The following is an 18,402-nucleotide window of genomic DNA, read 5'->3' on the forward strand; positions in this document are numbered from 1 at the left end:
GTTGAAGTGCTAATACACAGTTTCAGTCGCATGTTCTGTTCTAGATATTTTGATAAGGGGTATGAGCTTAACTGAAATTAGGAAAAAGATATGTATGATTAATTGAACCAGTTGATGTATGTAATATTTGCTGATATAGGCAGTTACAGAAAGAGTTTCAGTCCTTATTTTGGGTAAATTTGTATCAAAGTTTGAATTGACTTTTAGCTGGCTTTGAACTTCCTCAAAGTGTAGTGTACTAGCCTTGGTTTACACCATAAACTAAGTTCATAGATCTAGAGTTTAACTTTAAACCTAAAAAGAACAAAAAGCAAGTTATAGGTAATGTAACCAGTCAAAGTTGTAGACTAAAGTTATGCAAAATAAACTCTCAAACTTCAATCAATAATATTGAAAAATGAAAAGAAGCTCAAAATAATTTAAATATCAACTTCTTTCCTTTTCTTAAAATGAAAAGTTTTACCATCCTACTGGATATAGAGCTTGTAAAGCTTTGCTATGTATAACAATCTCACCTCTATACTGGGAGGAACCAGTGGTCTCTTCCCTTTCAACTCTCTAGTTAAGAAGTCCAGTTTCTTTTCTTCATCCCATTCACTGTACGTACCCATATCCAAATACCTTGTAATTGCATCAATGGTTTCAGCATGTCTGCTTGATTCCTGTCACACTGCTAGTTTCAGGCCACAACTGATTATCCAAACAATAATGAACAAAAAACTTTGAAACATACCTGACGCAAGTCAAGCTTCATTAACACCATGCCAAAAGTAGCAACTCTTCGAATCAGATCAGCTAGTCGACCATCAGCTAGCACCCCAGATCCACATAATTGCTGGAGAAATGTAGAGCTAAATGATAATTCTGCACAATATTAGAGGGTAAAAGGGTAGAAAAGAAAGAATACCAAAGATTCATAACAAAGGAGAAGAGGTTCCAAAAGCTGATATTTTGTTTCATAATAATCCATAGGATCATGTTTAGATGGACCATGTCGATAAGAATCTCCAACCGTCTACGAGTTCTCAGAAGCTAAACACATGGAACGAAAGATAATATTACCGGTTATTAAGGCAATATATAAAATCTGCATATTCAATAAAAATGTAGATGTGATTTAGTTTTAATGGCACCCCAGGATACAAATCCTCCACAGACAATATTCAAATCAAAACTAGGAAAATATATTTTTCATACTATGCATATCCTAACGTATATATGGTTCTATCTATATAATCATCTTCACTGTGAAAGCCGTGGAACAAAGCAAATAGGATTGATCTCAAGATTAGTACATTTAACAGTCTTTGACCAAAAAGCAATATGATTTCATCATATCCAGGAACGTTCCTAATAATGCATATAAATTAATGATCCATGTGTCTGCTATCTGTCATTCTACACAAAGACATTTTGCAATTGAATTTCAAATCCGTAGTGCCAAGGCTCAAGTTCAAAAGTCCTTCACTCTTTATCTACAAATAATACAGAAAATATCAATATATGCTGAAATCAATCTCGTAGAGCTTTATTTGCCACAACGTTTTCTACAATAATATCAATCCTTAGTGGTTCTGCTGACTTAATTTCATAACCACGTCTTTCTCCCTAAAGGAAAAATCAAGCCAACAACATAAATAAAGATAAGATAAAAAAAAATATGGTTTTAGATTGTCCATTTACGGGAAAATATTTTGGACTCCCAATATTTCCAAATTATTTGCCGTGGAACTTCACTTCTAAACCAAAATGTAGTTTCTACCAACCCAAACAAACAAACAAAAAGTTATGCAATATCATTTATTTCATTTGCAAACTACAGTCTACACGGGCACATTTAGTACATGCCTGCCAGGTTATAAAGCTAAAAACTCCTAAGACATAAGCAGCATAGTTTTGTACAAAATAAAACAGCAGAAACTGAATACATGTGTCCATGCAACCAATTTTGAAGCATTGTTGAAGTAAACCAGAAGTAATACCTTAACTTTTATATATTCAAGGACAACTCTATAAGGAGCAATTCCAGGAACCTGAGTTTGGCTCCAAAAGCCTCTGAAAACTGGTCCTTCCTATTTGGGATTCTGCAAACAGTTTCCTCTGAGCAACAAGTTGACTAGAGTTGAAAGAAGGAGAGTATGTCATTGAAACTAATGAAGAACTGGAATTTGGTAAAATTGGTATTGACAAACGGACATTTTGACTGCCACCATTGCTCTCAGTTGAACTTGAAGTCTCACCACCCTATCAGTGAATATATGTACACATGTATTATCTAGGATTCAATGGAAAATTAGGAAATCTACTGAATTGATCTACCTTGTGATTGGGTTGTCTACTGAAAATTCTGGCATGTGTCTGGGATACTCAGATCCACCCTCTTCTACATGAAATGTAACATTCAAACCAGAACTTCATACAAGAAGTAATGCATAAAAGAAGACCAAAGAGGGATTAAATGAATGACCAAAGCCTCAAGGATAAATAGATAGAGCATAATATCATCATTCAAAATATTACACGGTAATATTAAGGGTTTCAAAAGGACCATCAAATTCACATGATAATCTAACACAATAAAGAAAAAAAATAAAAAACTATACTATCTTTAAGTGGTTCAATTTGCCTGTGCACATGAACTAGTGTTACTTCTTGACAAACAGTATCCAGAGGTCACATGATATAAAACAAAGATGACTGCTATGCCCATTAGCATTTGGAAGATATCAACAAACACAAAACTAAACAGACAAACCTTTTAGAATTTCATGTGCCAGTTCTGACAACTTATCACCGCACTGGTTCATGGATAGCTCAAATCTTAGGCCATCCACTTCCCGAATGTAGAGGTCAATCGCCATCCATCTTGACAGAAGTGAAACATCTTTTGTGACCTGATGAACAAAACGAAAACCAATTACACAATCAGATTTGAATAACAGGGTCAAATCAAACGCAAATATTCTTCAAGAAAATCCCACTCCTAGGTAAGAAAAAAAATTTCTTGTAATTTATTCGTAATGTTTGAATTACACGCTACAAACTTTAGTAATTGAAACAGCAAAGCACATCCTTCAACTGTAGTAACATCAACACCGACCACAATCAAGCTTTATCCCACACCTGATGGAGTCAAACACGGATCAGTTAATATCAGAAACCAATTTTTCTTTAAAAGCCATTTTTCTGTCCATATCTAAAGAACAATAACAACAATAGTGATGTTAGCTACATGGATCACACAATGTTACTGGGTTCAGTTAAAAACCAAATTCTCAGGCTATTCATGTCTAAATACATTCAATGTAATTTTACATTGGCTATCAACTGCCCAAAATTACCCACCTCTTTTATCCTAGCCTGAGACAATATAAAATTTGACTAAAAAGTACAATATTGGAAAAGTTCCAAGAATATTATTCAAACAAATATTTTGCATGTTAAAAGCTCATTTATTTTTGTCTGCAGTTTTCCCAGTTCAATCATCATTAAACTTGCACTTTCCAAAATGACAGGCAGTAATACTGGACATCTTCAGGTTGTCAATAATATAATGATATTACAGATTCAACTATGCTTCCACTACTAGAAAACTTCTCACGTGTTGAAAAAGAATCATGTAGTTATTTGAGAAAATGAAATCACATAGTAAAAGTACAGGCAGCATGAATGGATATTTGAAGATGCTACCTTTGCTGTCACATTTGGGTTTCCGTCTCTATCACCTCCCATCCAAGATCCAAATTTTATTGGAGTGCAAGTCAATGGAAGTGGTTTTCCTGTGTGCTGCAAGGAAAGATAAATTGCACTGAAAATCTTAAAGAGAAAGAATGTACAAGTTAATTGACATAAATTAAAGATGACAAACCTTCTTTAAAGCGCTGCTAACTCGACGTAAATAATGAGGAACAGCTTTTCAGAGTGACTCCTCCACAATATTCAATACTGGGAGAATTGAAAAATAAATAAACCAAGGGATTCTTCCACTTCTTTTTTTTTTAACAGTGAATCAAATCATGCAAGAGATGACATATTGTTAGATCTCAATATAGACCAGTTATCTGGAGGGTCTATTCTAGAAGGAAGAAAGCCCCTACACGGGAGATAGGATCGAATTAGTTATTAGTTTAATCTTTAGGGCCATCTATCTTTATTATTCTATCTTTATCTTTATTATTCTATCTTTATCAATTAGTTGGATTAGGATATTATAAATAAGAGTATTCTCATTAGAGGAGGGGGTAGAGAAGAATTAGAAATTGTAAAGGGAGGAGGGGGTAGAGAAGAATTAGAAATTGTAAAGGGTTTTCCCTTGGAAGAAGGTTTCCTTCTTGAATCTATTTTCTGTTTCTCTTGTTTTCTCTGCTGTTAGGGATATTTTCTGTTTCTCTTGTTTTCTCTGCTGTTAGGGATATTCAATACCCTAACACATATAAATTGTCAAGGATTCTCTCTTAAAAGATTGATTTATTATGTGTTCATGTAGGTGCCTTTGGGGATAACAAGGACAAAACTCTTGAACACTTGGTCAAAATGGCCATAGACCATTCTTAGGAACAACTAAAAAGCCTAAAGCTAAGAGGTAAAGTATATCTAAATACCAAAACAAACTCTTAAGGAATTTTCAACTCCCAGCGATAAAGATTGTTACACTGTTAACCAATTACCAACGAAATCACACATGAATAAAGGTCAATTTTTCAATTATATGGCAATTCATGATTGGATGACACGCTACATTTCTTGTTAGCACTGTTGCTTGTTAGGAAAAAAAAGAGTAAACCACCATTTGAGTCTGTTACATTAGTTCTTACATATAGTCCCTAGCTAAAAGCTAAAACTAAGGAAATTTTAAATAAGTTCCTGAAAATACAATCTGTCTATCACATTAGTCCAAAAATATAAGAAAATTGTGAATTAATGATAATATTAATAAATGTTTAGGGACCAAAATGGCAATAAGTAGTTATGTTTAAGGACTTAATGAATTCTAGAGACTTATTAGAAATTTCTTTAATTTCAAGGATGAATTTATGTGACAATGCATTACACTTTCACGAACCAAAATGATGATTCACTAAAGGCAAAAACTGTAACTGATACAAAGCAATTGAATTTCCAAACTGAACATGGAATATTGAAGATTCCATTCGTAACATGAGGAACCCAAAAACTAACTAAAAAAGCAATTAAATTTCCAGCATAAGAGGTTTAGCTCAGTCATTATTTGAGTCTTTGCATAAAACAAGAACCCCACATGCATGCGCATTACGCATGTCATGTTTCAACCTTCGCCCATTTTCTCCACAACCGAACAAAACCAAAGACTAATTGATAAAACAGTGATGAAATCACAACGACAAGAACAAAGATAACAAGAAAAAAGAAATTAGAACCCCATCACCGAAAATTCACAAAATCAAGTTAAAATCATTAACAGCATACTCCAATAATTCTAGGAAAAGGTAAAGAAGCAAAACCCATTAAAGAAAACACCAAAAAAAAAAGTGGGGTATTGATTAAAAACCCAAAAACAATTATTTTAAGTGAAAAGAAAAAAGAAAAGAAAAATGAGAACCTGTGAAAGGACTCGAATTTTTTCGAGCTTGTCAACGAAGGTGGAGCCAGCCTCCCTCTGGAGAATGTCGTTGAGAAGGTTCCCTAGCAATTTACAGTCATCTTCGAAGCCCTGGAAGGAGATTTCCTCCGCTATGTCGTCAGTGATGTCCGTCATTGTAATGTTCCCACACACACAACAAAAAACTTAACACACACAAAAAAAAAAACGAATACAGAAGAAGAAGAAAGAGAGTGAGAGAGAGAGGGTTAATGTGTGTGTGGTTGAAGGAGTGAGTAGAGGAGAAAGTGGTGGCATATAATAAGGTGGCAAACAATAACTAACTGGCGCGGAGGAAGGGACCGTTGTGAAATTGTGACGTTTTACTTCCATCCACCTTATAGATTAATACATAAATTAACAATTCTTTTCTCCAATGTTTTAGGATCATATTATTATTATAATATTAATTTAAACTAAGGATTAAGTCTATACTTTAATGCTTAAAATTTGAATGCAGAAAAAGTATTCATTTATGGTGTAACTTAATCAACTGAGCACTGAATTATTATAAACTTATTTGACCAGTTTGATATTTATGAATTAAAAAAATTTATATATTAATCATAGTATGCTAGACTCATAGAAAAATCATATTTTATAAGAAAGGTAATTTTTCATTATCAAAGTGCATTTGCTTTTATCGTAGAAATATTGGAGTATTTAATAATAATAATATTATAACTCTAATTGTATATTAATTAAAATATCTAGGTATATTATTGGTGTATTTTAAGTGTGTTAATAAGTTATATTATTGGTTTATTTTAAGATAATATCTAGGTATAATTTGTTAACGTACTCATATTAAAAAAACAAGTATATATACATTAGTAAACTGGTATATATATTAAAAAAATTCAAAATGTTATTTTTTTGTCAAGATCTAAGCTTGAACATCTGAACCTAAGTAGCATTTTTTAGTTAAATTTTAAATGTAATTTTTGGTGATTAAAAACAATCATAAATTACAAAATAAAAATTAAAAAATCAAATCACAATTTGTGGCTGTACAACAACCACCACACACGTCCAAGGCAAGAGATTCAGATTGAGGGCCCAATTGGTGGCTAGAACAACGGTGTTGCTGGCAAAGTTCAATGTAATCACTGACAACACCATCATAGTCACCCAACGCATCATCAAGAAGCTTCCAATAGGGACAAATTTCAGGCTCACAAATTGCAAGTCCACCCCCGCAAAGCCTCCACCCTACACTCTCACAGATCTGGTTGTCGATGTAGAGGCATCCATCGGAGGAAGAGGCAGTGGTGCACAGTGTCAGGGTTGAGCCAACAGAGGAGGTGGAAGGGCCGACTTGATGAGGAGGAAGTCATCGTCGGAGTCCTAGATTTGGAGGGAGAGAGAAAGAGGGGAAGGCGAACCACTTGTCATCGAGGTTGTCATGGAGGTGAGAGGAGGAGGGACAAGGGCAATAAGGCTTCGGAGTAGAAACAAAGAGGACGAAGGGTAGAGAAAGAGAAGGAAGAGAGGCTAGGATCGTTGGATTAGAGAGAGAGAGAAAGAGAAAGGGAAAGAAAAAGAAAAAGTAGGATAGTGCCTAATTTTTAGTGGACACACATGAGAAACTTAGGTTCGGATTCGTCCAAACCTAACTTCGGGCCAAAAAATAACACATTTCTATTTTGTGAGAACGAAAAACATACAAAATTTTTTACAGAGATATATTCCAAACATTTTGACATTTATAAGAACAACAAATATATTTTAGTCTTATTTTTATTGTTAAAAAATGAGTAATGCTACTAACATACTCTTTAACACACTCCTTCATACACACTTTTCTCCAATGTGTTAAAATGTATTGAAAACTGCAAAATCAAGAGAGAGAAAGTCATTGAATACTATGTGGGACTCACTGAATTTTGTGATTTCAAATAAATTTCAACAAATGAGAGAATGTGTGTTCAAAAGAATGTGTGACCCTAACATTTCTCGTTAAAAAATATAGTAGTTTACATATATAATTGTCCTTTAGTTTATGTTAATCTAAATTAAGAGTGATTTTTTTGTTCAAATGAAAGGATACTAGATGCTAATATAGACCTTCTAATTTTTAAGTGGGTCTATGTTAACATTCCCCATATATAGATAGATATATGAGGAATGTATCTTATATGAGGGTTAGAAGATTAAATTTGGACTGTCTAATCAAACATGAATGATCAAGATTTAATGTCATGTGACCAATTAACCACTTAAAAATTCATGTTATTTTTTTAATAAATCATGTGAATTTTTTAGATTAAACCTTAATACTCCACATATAAGATGTTTCCTCTCATTATATATATATATATATATATATATATATATATATATATATATATATATATAAAGTTAGATATAAATATATTAAGAACTGAGGATTCATAGAGAGTGACGACGGGAGAGTGGAAATCTTATTGGTATTGTTGTAAACTCAACGATGGTTTTTGATAAAACCGTTGTACTTAGCTTTAAACCAAAGATTGTTTTGCAAAAACCGGTGTGTTAAGCTTCAAATCAAAGAAGATTCTATAAAAATCATCTTGAGCACCTTCTTTTAAAGACGGTTTTTCAAATTAAAAAATATTAGTCAATTATTGTTTCATAAAATAAAATAGTAAACAAAATGAAAAATTATTTAAAACGAATTTTTGTAACCATTTTTCTGGCAATTTGATTTGTTTTGAACCGACTTGACTTGTTCATCATCAATTTCTTTTTTTTTTCTTCTTGGGTTTTCTTGACCAATGACATGGACAATTCATGTGTTTTCCAAAAAATAAAATTATGGTTTTCATCAGTTTTCAATTGAATTGACTAATATTTTTTTATTTTTTCCTATATATTAATCAGAATATGCTAGACTCATAGAAAATTCATATTTTATAAGAAAGGTAACTTTTTAATTGTCAAAGTGCATTTGATTTTATCATAGAAATATTGGAGTATTGGAGTATTTGGTAATAATAATAATAATAATAATAATAATAATATAACTCTAATTATATATTAATTAAAATATCTAGGTATATTATTGGTGTATTTTAAGACAATATCTAGGTATAACTTGCTAACGTATTCATATTAAAAAAAAACAAGTATATATACATTAGTAAACTGGTATATATATTAAAAAAATTCAAATATGTTATTTTTTTGTCAAGAGTTAAGCTTGAATGCATTTGAACCTAAGTGACATCTTTTAGTTAAATTTTAAATGTAATTTTTTCAGATTGAGGGCCCAATTGGTGGCTAGAACCACGGTGTTGCTAGCAGAGTTCTATGTCATCACTGACAACACCATCATCGTCACCCAACGCATCATCAAGAAGCTTCCAATAGAGGCCAACTTCAGGCTCACAAATTGCAAGTCCACCCTCGCAAAGCCTCCACCCTACACCCTCGCAAATCTGGTTGTCGATGTAGAGGCATCCATCGGAGGAAGAGACAGTGGTGCACAGTGTCAGGGTTGAGCCAACAGAGGAGGTGGAAGGACCGACTTGATGAGGAGGAAGTCATTGTTGGAGTCCTAGATTTGGAGGGAGAGAGAAAGAGGGGAAGGCGAACCACTTGTCATCGAGGTTGTCATGGAGGTGAGAGGAGGGGGCAAGGGCAAGAAGGGTTCGGAGTAGAAATAGAGACTGCGAAGGGTAGAGAAAGAGAAGGAAGAGAGGTTAGGATCATTGGATTAGAGAGAGAGAGAAAGGGAAAGAAAAAGTAGGATAGTGTCTGGTTTTTAGTGGACACACATCAGAAACTTAGGTTCGGATTCGTCCAAGCTTAGCTTCGAACCAAAAAAACAACACATTTCTATTTTGTGAGGATGAAAAACATACTGAAAATTTTGCAAGGATAAATTCCAAACATTTTGATATTTATAAGAACAAAAAATATATTTTAGCCTTGTTTTTATTGTTAAAAAAAAAGAGAAATGCTACTAACATACTCTTTAACACACTCCTTCATACACACTTTCTCTTATGTGTTAAAATGTATTTAGTTGAAGAACAAGTTCCACAAAATCTTGAACCTACCAAGTGTGATGGTTGGGATTGGTATGAGTGGGATCATTTGCCACACCCTTTGGTTGGGCCTCTTGAGAAAATGGTCAAAGGAGCTTTCGACCCATTTCCAATTTGATTCTGGTAATTGGTATGATTTTTTTTGTGAGGATTCTTGGATAATCGTACGTTTGGGTTAGGTTTAATATGTTTTTGTATGGAATTTTTGTTTAGTCTAACTTATTGTGATGAAAACAATTATGGTTTGAATCGGCATTCAGGATGCACATAAACTTGCAAAATGTCTAATTCGGAAGCAATATTGATATTGTTTGAATTACGTTCCATTTATTCAAACTTATTTATTAAAAATATTTTTTAAATAAAATAAATAGATTGTTTTATATTTTGAGATGTTTTAAACTGCTTTTGGTTTAAAAAATAATAATTTTCTACTTATTTTTTAGAAGTTAACTTTATATGTTTCTTAAAAAAACACTTATTTCACATTTTTTTAAAGTTTAAACAAACTGATCCTTAGTTAAATAATAAAACAATCAATTATTTTGTTACAAATTAATGTAAAAATAAAAAAATAATTATAATTCAATTTTTTTAATATAAAAATTTAAATAACATTGAAGTCTAACTTTTGACATAGAAAGAATATAATAAAAAATTAAATTAAGAGGAGAAATTCATTTCATTATACATAACTATATTATTTGATGAATATTTTTTAATTTTTTATTATTGTAATTAAGTTGTTTTTATTATACATATAAACAACAGGATTTTGGTTATATATATATATATATATATATATATACATCAAGTGTTAGATCATAAATTTTACTCTCAAAAAGTTCCAACACTATATTCATGAACATCAAACCCGTTATCTTCAAAATATCATGTGTCCAATCATTTCGTCTAAATGGATGGACAAAATCTAGTATTGTTTTCTTCTAAAGTCAATTCATTAGAAGACATTGTGGACATTTTTTTGGTACATTTAAGATCATGGTCATAGTTAAAAAAAAACATGATTAAATCATTTTTTTCTACTGGCATTCCAATCTAGGAGCTTGTTTTGAATTTAAAATGGGAGAAAACCATGGCTTGAGACTTGGGAGCTTGAGGAACGAGAGTAAAATTGAAAGGAAATCTTAATATATATTTATACAAATCAAGTTAAGTCTTCAGCCAATGTTTCTCGCCCAAACATAAAAAAAGGCTTTATGTATTTTTTTTTTCCAATTTGTTATTGGAATTTTGGCAAGAGTATTAAATCCCTGAGGTAACAATAGCGATAAGTAGAGTCGTCTCTACAAGAACTTGTGCAATAATTAGGTTATTTAATAATAAATTTAATAGACTATGAATTTCAATGTGATTAAGTGATCAAAAGTAAAGTCTTAAAAAAAGTAACTATAAATAGAAATATCATAAGAAAATGGTTAAATTGTAATTTTAGAATTTTCTTAAGTCTTTTTTTTGAAAACTAAAGTAATCATTTGAAGTATAACTTGATTAAAAGAGATAAAAAAATTTCACAAAAACAAGTTTAAATGATGGAAACATATTTTAAAAAATAGACTATGTTTTTCAAACAAGATCAAATTCAAACACATCTTTTGATGTTGTTTGAAAACTTTTAGAACTTGAACTTCATTTATTAATCATAGGATTCGACAAATCCTAAGAGAATGTCTTGTGAGACAATTTCTGCGAAACGAATCTCAGACACAAAGTACTAAATGAAATCTTAAATATCATCTTTAATGTTGTATCAGATCATGACTTACTTATACTTCCGTCTGAAATATCAAACAGAAGATCATGAAGCATAATCTGATATCACATAAGACAAAACTTTTAACCTTTGTATTTATTTGCATCTAATCAAAATAATTAAGGGTCTTGATTCGTCTTAAAATATATTTTGACTTAACAATAACAAAAAGTAAAGATAATTGCATAAGAGTAAAGAGTTAAAAAGGAAGAAAGTTAGGAATAGGAAAAATTGTCAAGGGTAAACCTTGCGTACCTTGAGTTCCTATGAAGATGGAACTTAGTAATGGAAAGGGCCCATCAAGGGTGAATCTTGGGTTTGTCGAGCCTTGGACCAAGGACGTGTTTGCCCTGGGTTTTGTACTTCCATGGAGTTGTGTCGAGGCTTACCAAGGACGGGCCTTGGATTTTGTAAACCCTTATGGATCAGCAAGCGCGAAGGTTGGGTTTGATGAGTCTTGCGTGCAGTGCAAGTATTGTTCTCTTACATACACGCCTCTTACAAAGTGGCAGGTACTGGAGACACGGTGGTGTCTATCAGTGGGACTCACCAAAGGAGGACCTTGGGTTTCGCAAGCCCTTTGGAGGATTGACCAGGGAATTTTCCGACTTGGGTTTTGAGCACCGTACTCTTGCATACATTGCATACATATCACTCGCCATGGGTGGTATGCACTGAAGACGTAGTGATATGTTTCTGCAATATGTCACTTGCCATGAGTGGCACACACTGGAGTCTTGGTAGGGTGCTTGTGGGCATATGTCACTCACCGTGGGTGACATGTACTGGAGTCACAGTGATGCGCTCTTACATGTATGTCACTCGCTGTGGGTGGCACATACTGGAGTCGCGATGAAAATATGCTCTTGCATGTATGCCACTCATCATGGGTGACACACACTGGATACTTAGTAGTATGCTCTTGCATATATGCCTCTTACGAAGTGGCGCGTACTGGAGACTTAATAACGTGTTGTTACGTGCATGTCACTCGTCGTAGGAGGCATGCACTAGAGGCTTAACTAAATTCTCGTGCATATATGTCGTGGGTGGAACATACTAGAGGCTTAACTAAATTCTCGTGCATATATGTCACTCGTCGTGGGTGACATATACTGGAGTTGTGATGCTTAGAAGGAGGGCTTCCCAAGGACGGACCTTGGGTTTTAAGAGCCTTGTAGGTACGACTATGGATGTTCTTGTCTTGATAAGAGACATGTCAAAAGGAAGTGATGCAAAATTTTATTCAATGTATTTAATTAAGTACAAATCCCCTTCATTACCCCAGATGTGCCACGTTAAAAACCCTTTAAACCAAAACCCTTGATTTTTCTACTTTTGGGACATAAGACTTGATTAGGGAAAAGACTACAACATTAGGTTTAAAGTGTAGGTCAGCTAAAGTAGAACTTCAGGTGGGTGGCATTCAACATTCGTGGAATTACTTTGCCATCCAGCTCTTGTAGGCAGTACGCTCCATTGTCATGGTTGGTTGTGACCCTAAAGGGACCTTCTCAGTTGGGGCTAAGCTTTCCCGCTCTAGGATCTTTTTTGGCTTCCTCTCAGACTCGCCATACGAGGTCGCCAGGTTGAAAGGCTCATGATTGAACCTTTATATTGTATCTTTTGGTTGGCAACTTCTTCTCTAATCCTTGTCATTTCTTGGACTTTATCAATGATTTCAAGTTCCACCCTCATATTTTCTTCATTTTTTTGTTGCTGAAATAATAGTCTCTTTGTCGATGATTCCCCACCTTCTATGGGGATCATGGTGTCTGTGCCATATGTAAGTTGGTAATGAGTTTCATTGGTGGTTGTTTAGGGTGTACAATGGTACGCCTAGAGTATGTTGTAGAGTTCTTCTTTCCATAGGCCTTTAGACTTGTCAAGTCTAGTACGCAGGGCCCTGAGAATGACTCGATTAGTTGCCTCTGCATGTCCGTTATTCTAAGGATGTTCAACAGAGGTGACAAGGTGCTTGATCCCTATCCTTGTCAAGAAGTCTTCGTAAGTCTGAGCTTTGAATTGAGTGTCGTTGTCGATGACGATAGCATATGGGAGGTCGTACTTGGAGATAAGGTATCTCTAGGCGAACTTTTCCACCTCGCTGGCCATAATTTCCTGAAGTGGTCTTGCTTCTATCCACTTGGTGAAGTATTTAATAATGACAAGTAAGTATTTCACAGCTCCTAGGGCCTTTGGTAGCAGTCCCAGTATGTCCATTCCCCACATGGCGAAAGGGCAAGCGCCACATGGCGAAGGACCAAAGGGAGCTTAGACTGTGAAGGTTGTTAGGAGAAGTGCATGGAACGTCTGCAAACTCTTGACATCTTCGGCATCTCTTGGTAAAGTTGAGGGTGTCTATCCTAAGTGTTGGCTAGTAGTAGCCCGCTCGCACCGCTTTAGTGGCCAGGGAGCGTCCTCTGGTATGGAGACCGCAAATCCATTCGTGAAGTGCTCTCATGATGTAGTCTGTCTGTTGACTATTTAGGCACTTGAGTAAGAATGTTGTCAACCCTCTTTTGAATAGCTTGTCATCAAGGATGGCATAGTAATTGACCTTACATTTGAGGTGTTGGGCTTCGTCCTCATTTGGCGATAGGACCCCCCAAATTAGGAAGTTCTTGTAGGAGATCATCTAGTTTGGTTACTTCTCTTCTCCTACCATAATTTCCTCAGCATCTATGGTTGGAGTTTAAAGTGTCTCCTAGATGATTGTCTTGAGGTGCCAACACCTTCTTAATGCTAGCTAGCTTAGAGAGGAGGTCCACTCAAATGTTGCTTTCCCTGGGGATGTAATACATTTAGAAACACCCAAAATTGTTGATGAGAGACTTCGCTATGTGATAGTACTTGAGTAGTACTGTTTCCTTGGTCCGGTATATGTTGGCAACCTGTCCTTGGACAAGTTATGAGTCTATGTAGCTTCGTAGCCACTTGGCTTCAACTTTTCTTGCTAACTTTAGACCTGCAATGAGTGCTTCATGGTTTGCCTAGTTGTTTGAGGCTCTGAAGTTGAGCTTGAGGGCTTGCTCTAGAGTGATATTGTCAAGGCCTTCGAGGATAGTCCCTACCCCGCTTCCTTTTACGTTGGACACACCGTCAACGAAAAGGATCCACCAGTCTAGGGTGGTTTGTCGTTTCCGACGAATTCTACCAAAAATTCAGTCATGAATTGCGTCTTCATGGGGTCGCGTGGTTCGTACTGGATGTCAAACTCTGAAAGTTCGATGGAGCAAGCCACCATCTTTCTTACGAGTTCAGGATTTCCCAAAAACCTGCTTGATGGGGTAGTTCGTCTTGACTACCACTTGATGACTCGGGAAGTAAGGCTTGAGTCATTGGGCCAAGGGAATGAGTGTTAGCGCAACCTTTTCAATCATTTTGTAGCGTTTCTCAATGTCATGGAGCATATGACTGGTGAAGTAGATAAGGAGTTAGTTCTTCCCTTCCTCTTGTACAGGGGCTGAGCTGATAACTTCGTCAATTACTGAGAGATACAAGAGCAAGGGTGCTCTTGGCCTTGATCGACTCAAAGATGGTAGTGTGGTTATGGTCTTCTTGAAAGCTAGAAAGGCTTGTTCACAAGTCTCGTTCCATTAAAAAGGCTTAATTTTCTTGAGCAGTTTGTAAAATGGTTTCGCCTTTTCGGTGAGCTTTGGGAAGAACCTAGACAGGGATGCTAGCCTACGTTGAGCTTCTGAACTTCTTGTATGTTGGTTGGGCTATGCATCACTCGTATGACAGTGCATTTGTCGGGGTTAGCTTCAATCCCCTGGTGGGTGATCATAAAACCAAGGAACTTGTCGCCGCCTACTCCGAAAGTACATATTTTAGGGTTAAGGCGCATTCATATTTTCGTAGTTCCCCGAAGACTTCTTCCTTGTCCGCCACATGTTGGGATATGCTTTGAGACTTGAAAACTATGTCGTCCACATATACCTCGACATTTCATATGATTTGTTGTTTGAAGACTCAGTCCATCAGTCGTTGGTATGTCGCGCCTATGTTTTTTAGGCCGAAAGGCATGACCCTTTAGTAAAATTTGGCATCTTCAATGATGAATATTGTTTTCTCCTCGCCTGGAAGATGCATTCTAATCTAGTTGTATCCGGAGTAGGCTTCTAGAAAGCTTAGCACCTAGAACCCGAATGATCTATCGACTAGCCTGTCGATGCTGGATATAGGGTATGCATCTTTGGGGCATGCCCTGTTCAGTTCAATGTAGTCGATGCACATGCGCCATTTGCCGTTGGCCTTTTTTATCATGACGACATTGGCGAGCTAGGTACATAACCTAACCTCTCTGATGAAGTTTGCGTGGAGTAGCTTGTCAACTTTTTCTTTGACAGCTTTATGCCACTTTTCTCTCGTCTTCCTTTTCTTCTATGATACTTGTTTGGCCTGGGGCCAGATAGCAAGTTGGTGGAAGATTATGTCAAGGTGGATTCTTGACATTTCAGATGGTTGCGAGGCAAAGAGATCAATGTTTTTGCGTAGCATGTCAGCAAGGCACATGTATTCATGAGCGGAGAGGTCTCTATTAAGCCATGTGCACTACCCCAATTTAGGTCTAAGTTGCAACTGCGCAAGATCTTCAATGGGTTTCAGGCCTCTATTGAAGGTGTCATATCGCGGATCTATGTCAAATTCACCACCCAAGCTAGCTTGGTAGACAGTTAAGGCTCGAACATGAGACCCTTCATCCACTGTCATGACTTGTGTGCATTCAGCCACTATAGGGTGAGGCATGGCAGGCTCCTGAATGGGAGGATATGGTGCTACCTTCAGGCTCTCTGCATAGCACTGGCGTGCTTACTTTTGGTCAGCCTTAACTATTACAATCTCCCATGTCAGTGTAGGGAATTTCGTTGTCAAATGGGGCATGGAGGATATGGCTCCCAACTCCTTGAGTGTCTTTCTTCCTATTAAGGCAAAGTATGATGTGGTCGCGTCAACCAGTAGATATCTGATGGTGAAGCTCCTAGAGAGCTTGCCCTGACCGAAGGTGGTCATCAAGTCCACATAGCCTCGGGTTTCGACTCTCTCGCCTATAAAGTCGAGGAATGGACTTGCGTAAGGGTGGACAATGTCGAGTGAAACCTCGAGTCTCTGGAATGTTTTCCAATACAGGATGTTAGGGAAATTGTCCTGGTCGATGAGGACCCTAGACACCATGAAATTCACTATGATGATGGAGACAACCACCGTGATTGTCTTGGTTGACGAGATTGATGCCCCTGAAGTCCTTGTGCCGTAAAGGTGATAGGAGGGACACTTCGCTATAGGAGGTGTCGACAAAATTAATGTTGATGTCCCAGATAGTGTGTAGGTGCTGCTTTCAGGACTGGTTGGACTGTCCTTCATAGGAAAAGCCGCTAGCAATGGTGTTGATTACACCTCTGATGTGCTGGCGGATTCCTATTCTGGTTAAGGTGATCGCTCGTGCCGCTGTGGTTGTTGTCTCTGTCTACCTCGGTCTTCCAGTCTTCTCTTGTCTACTTCTTGGTTCTTGTGTTGCTCCTCTTGATGTCCTTTAGGCCTTGCTCCTGCCTGGTAGTGGTCTGGTCTCTTAACAAACTGGGCTAAGTATCCAGCCTGTATAAGTTCTTCGATCTTGCCGTTCAAGGCCCAACAATCTTTGGTGTTGTGTTCAATACTGCGGTGAAACTTGCAGTACTTGGTTGCGTCTGACCCTGGCCTCAGAGATTTCATTTGGGGTAGCCGGACAGGTACCTCCAGGTCGAAGGCTTCCTCAAGAATCGTGGTACGATTGGCCGTCAAGGGTATCTAACGCTCATACCGGGCCTTTTGGAGAGAGGTTGGCACTTGTCTAGCTTGTGCCTCTTGTCTGACTTGTGCAAGTAGGTCTTGGTGTTTGCTTTGCACCTTTCACACTTTTGTTTGACTTGGTAGACTTCATTCCAGAATTTGGACATTTCTTCTATCTGGATGTAACCCTTGGCTCGTTCGTGCGGCTCATCCATGCTACCAGGTAGTTTTTTGCACAAATTATCTACGAACTTGCTAGGGTGTAGTGCGAGAAGCATGGAATGCAACTTTATCTCAGTGTTGAGATTTCGGATCTGGACGACTGTGCGCCCAAATTTGCCAATGAACTTTCTGAGGGATTCATCGTCTGCTTGTCGTAGACTGGCCAAGGCAGCCAAGGTCATGCAATGAGACCTACTGGTGGCGTACTGCACACTGAATCGTTCGATGAGGGTGTCGAAGCTATCTATGGATCTTGGTGGGAGTCCACCATACCATGTCAATGTTGCTCCCTCGAGGGATATAGGGAAGACACGACATAGAATTGCCTCGTCATTGGTGTAAAGGCTTGTCTATGTTAGGAAGGCATCCAAATGCTCGTCTGGATCTGTTGTCTCATCATACCGCTCGAGGTTAAGTGATTTCCACCCCAAGGGTATGTCTACCTCCATAACGCGGTCGATAAAAGGATGTCAATGGACAGTCTGTGTTGTTGGACGATGCATGAGAGAGACTCGGATCGTCTGCAGTGTTGCTTGAGCGTTGGGGGTGTGATTCCCCTATAAGACTTTTTATGTTATGTTCACTTAACCAAGTCGTGTGTGCCTCGTTTAAACGAGTTTATTAGAAATTCCTAATGCTATGAGCCCACTTGTAGTATAAAAAGGTGGCCTAAAACACAAAGCAACGGTTCCAAAGTTTATGAATTCCAAGGCACAAAGGTAAGAGAGAGTTGTGTGCTGGTTTCCATGCTTAGAGATTCATCCCTAATTGTCTGTTTATTAATTTTTCTTTTCCCATGGTTATGAGTAGCTAAATCCTTTGTTTGTTGGGATTTAATGTAATTGGATACTGCTCACATGTAATTATTGTATTTTCCTTATTCAATAAAGTACTATTATTGTTTCTCTTCTATATTTATTATTTGTTCTTGGTCTGATCATCTTATTGCATGATTCTCTCTATTCAATTGCTTTGCAAAATTAAAT

The 18,402-nt window shown here is 36.6% G+C and overlaps 2 protein-coding genes across 2 annotated transcripts; both read right to left on the bottom strand.

The window, feature by feature from the left end:
- Window positions 1-288: 288 nt before the first annotated feature.
- Window positions 289-5,734, bottom strand: LOC106794277 (phosphoenolpyruvate carboxylase 4). The gene is made up of 8 exons (XM_026127011.2): window positions 5,579-5,734; window positions 3,691-3,786; window positions 2,756-2,894; window positions 2,340-2,383; window positions 2,034-2,244; window positions 734-864; window positions 516-662; window positions 289-294 (listed from the first exon to the last, which is right to left on the bottom strand). The coding sequence occupies exons 1-8, from the start codon at window positions 5,732-5,734 to the stop codon at window positions 289-291; spliced, it is 930 nt and encodes a 309-aa protein (XP_025982796.2).
- Window positions 5,735-16,852: 11,118 nt separating this feature from the next.
- LOC106797228 (uncharacterized) lies at window positions 16,853-17,865 on the bottom strand. The gene is made up of 3 exons (XM_014771452.1): window positions 17,860-17,865; window positions 17,226-17,766; window positions 16,853-17,118 (listed from the first exon to the last, which is right to left on the bottom strand). Exons 1-3 carry the CDS (start codon window positions 17,863-17,865, stop codon window positions 16,853-16,855), a joined length of 813 nt encoding a protein of 270 aa, XP_014626938.1.
- Between the last annotated feature and the right edge of the window lie 537 nt (window positions 17,866-18,402).

Source organism: Glycine max, chromosome 2 (genome assembly GCF_000004515.6).
Source record: "Glycine max cultivar Williams 82 chromosome 2, Glycine_max_v4.0, whole genome shotgun sequence".
NCBI lineage: Eukaryota > Viridiplantae > Streptophyta > Magnoliopsida > Fabales > Fabaceae > Glycine > Glycine max.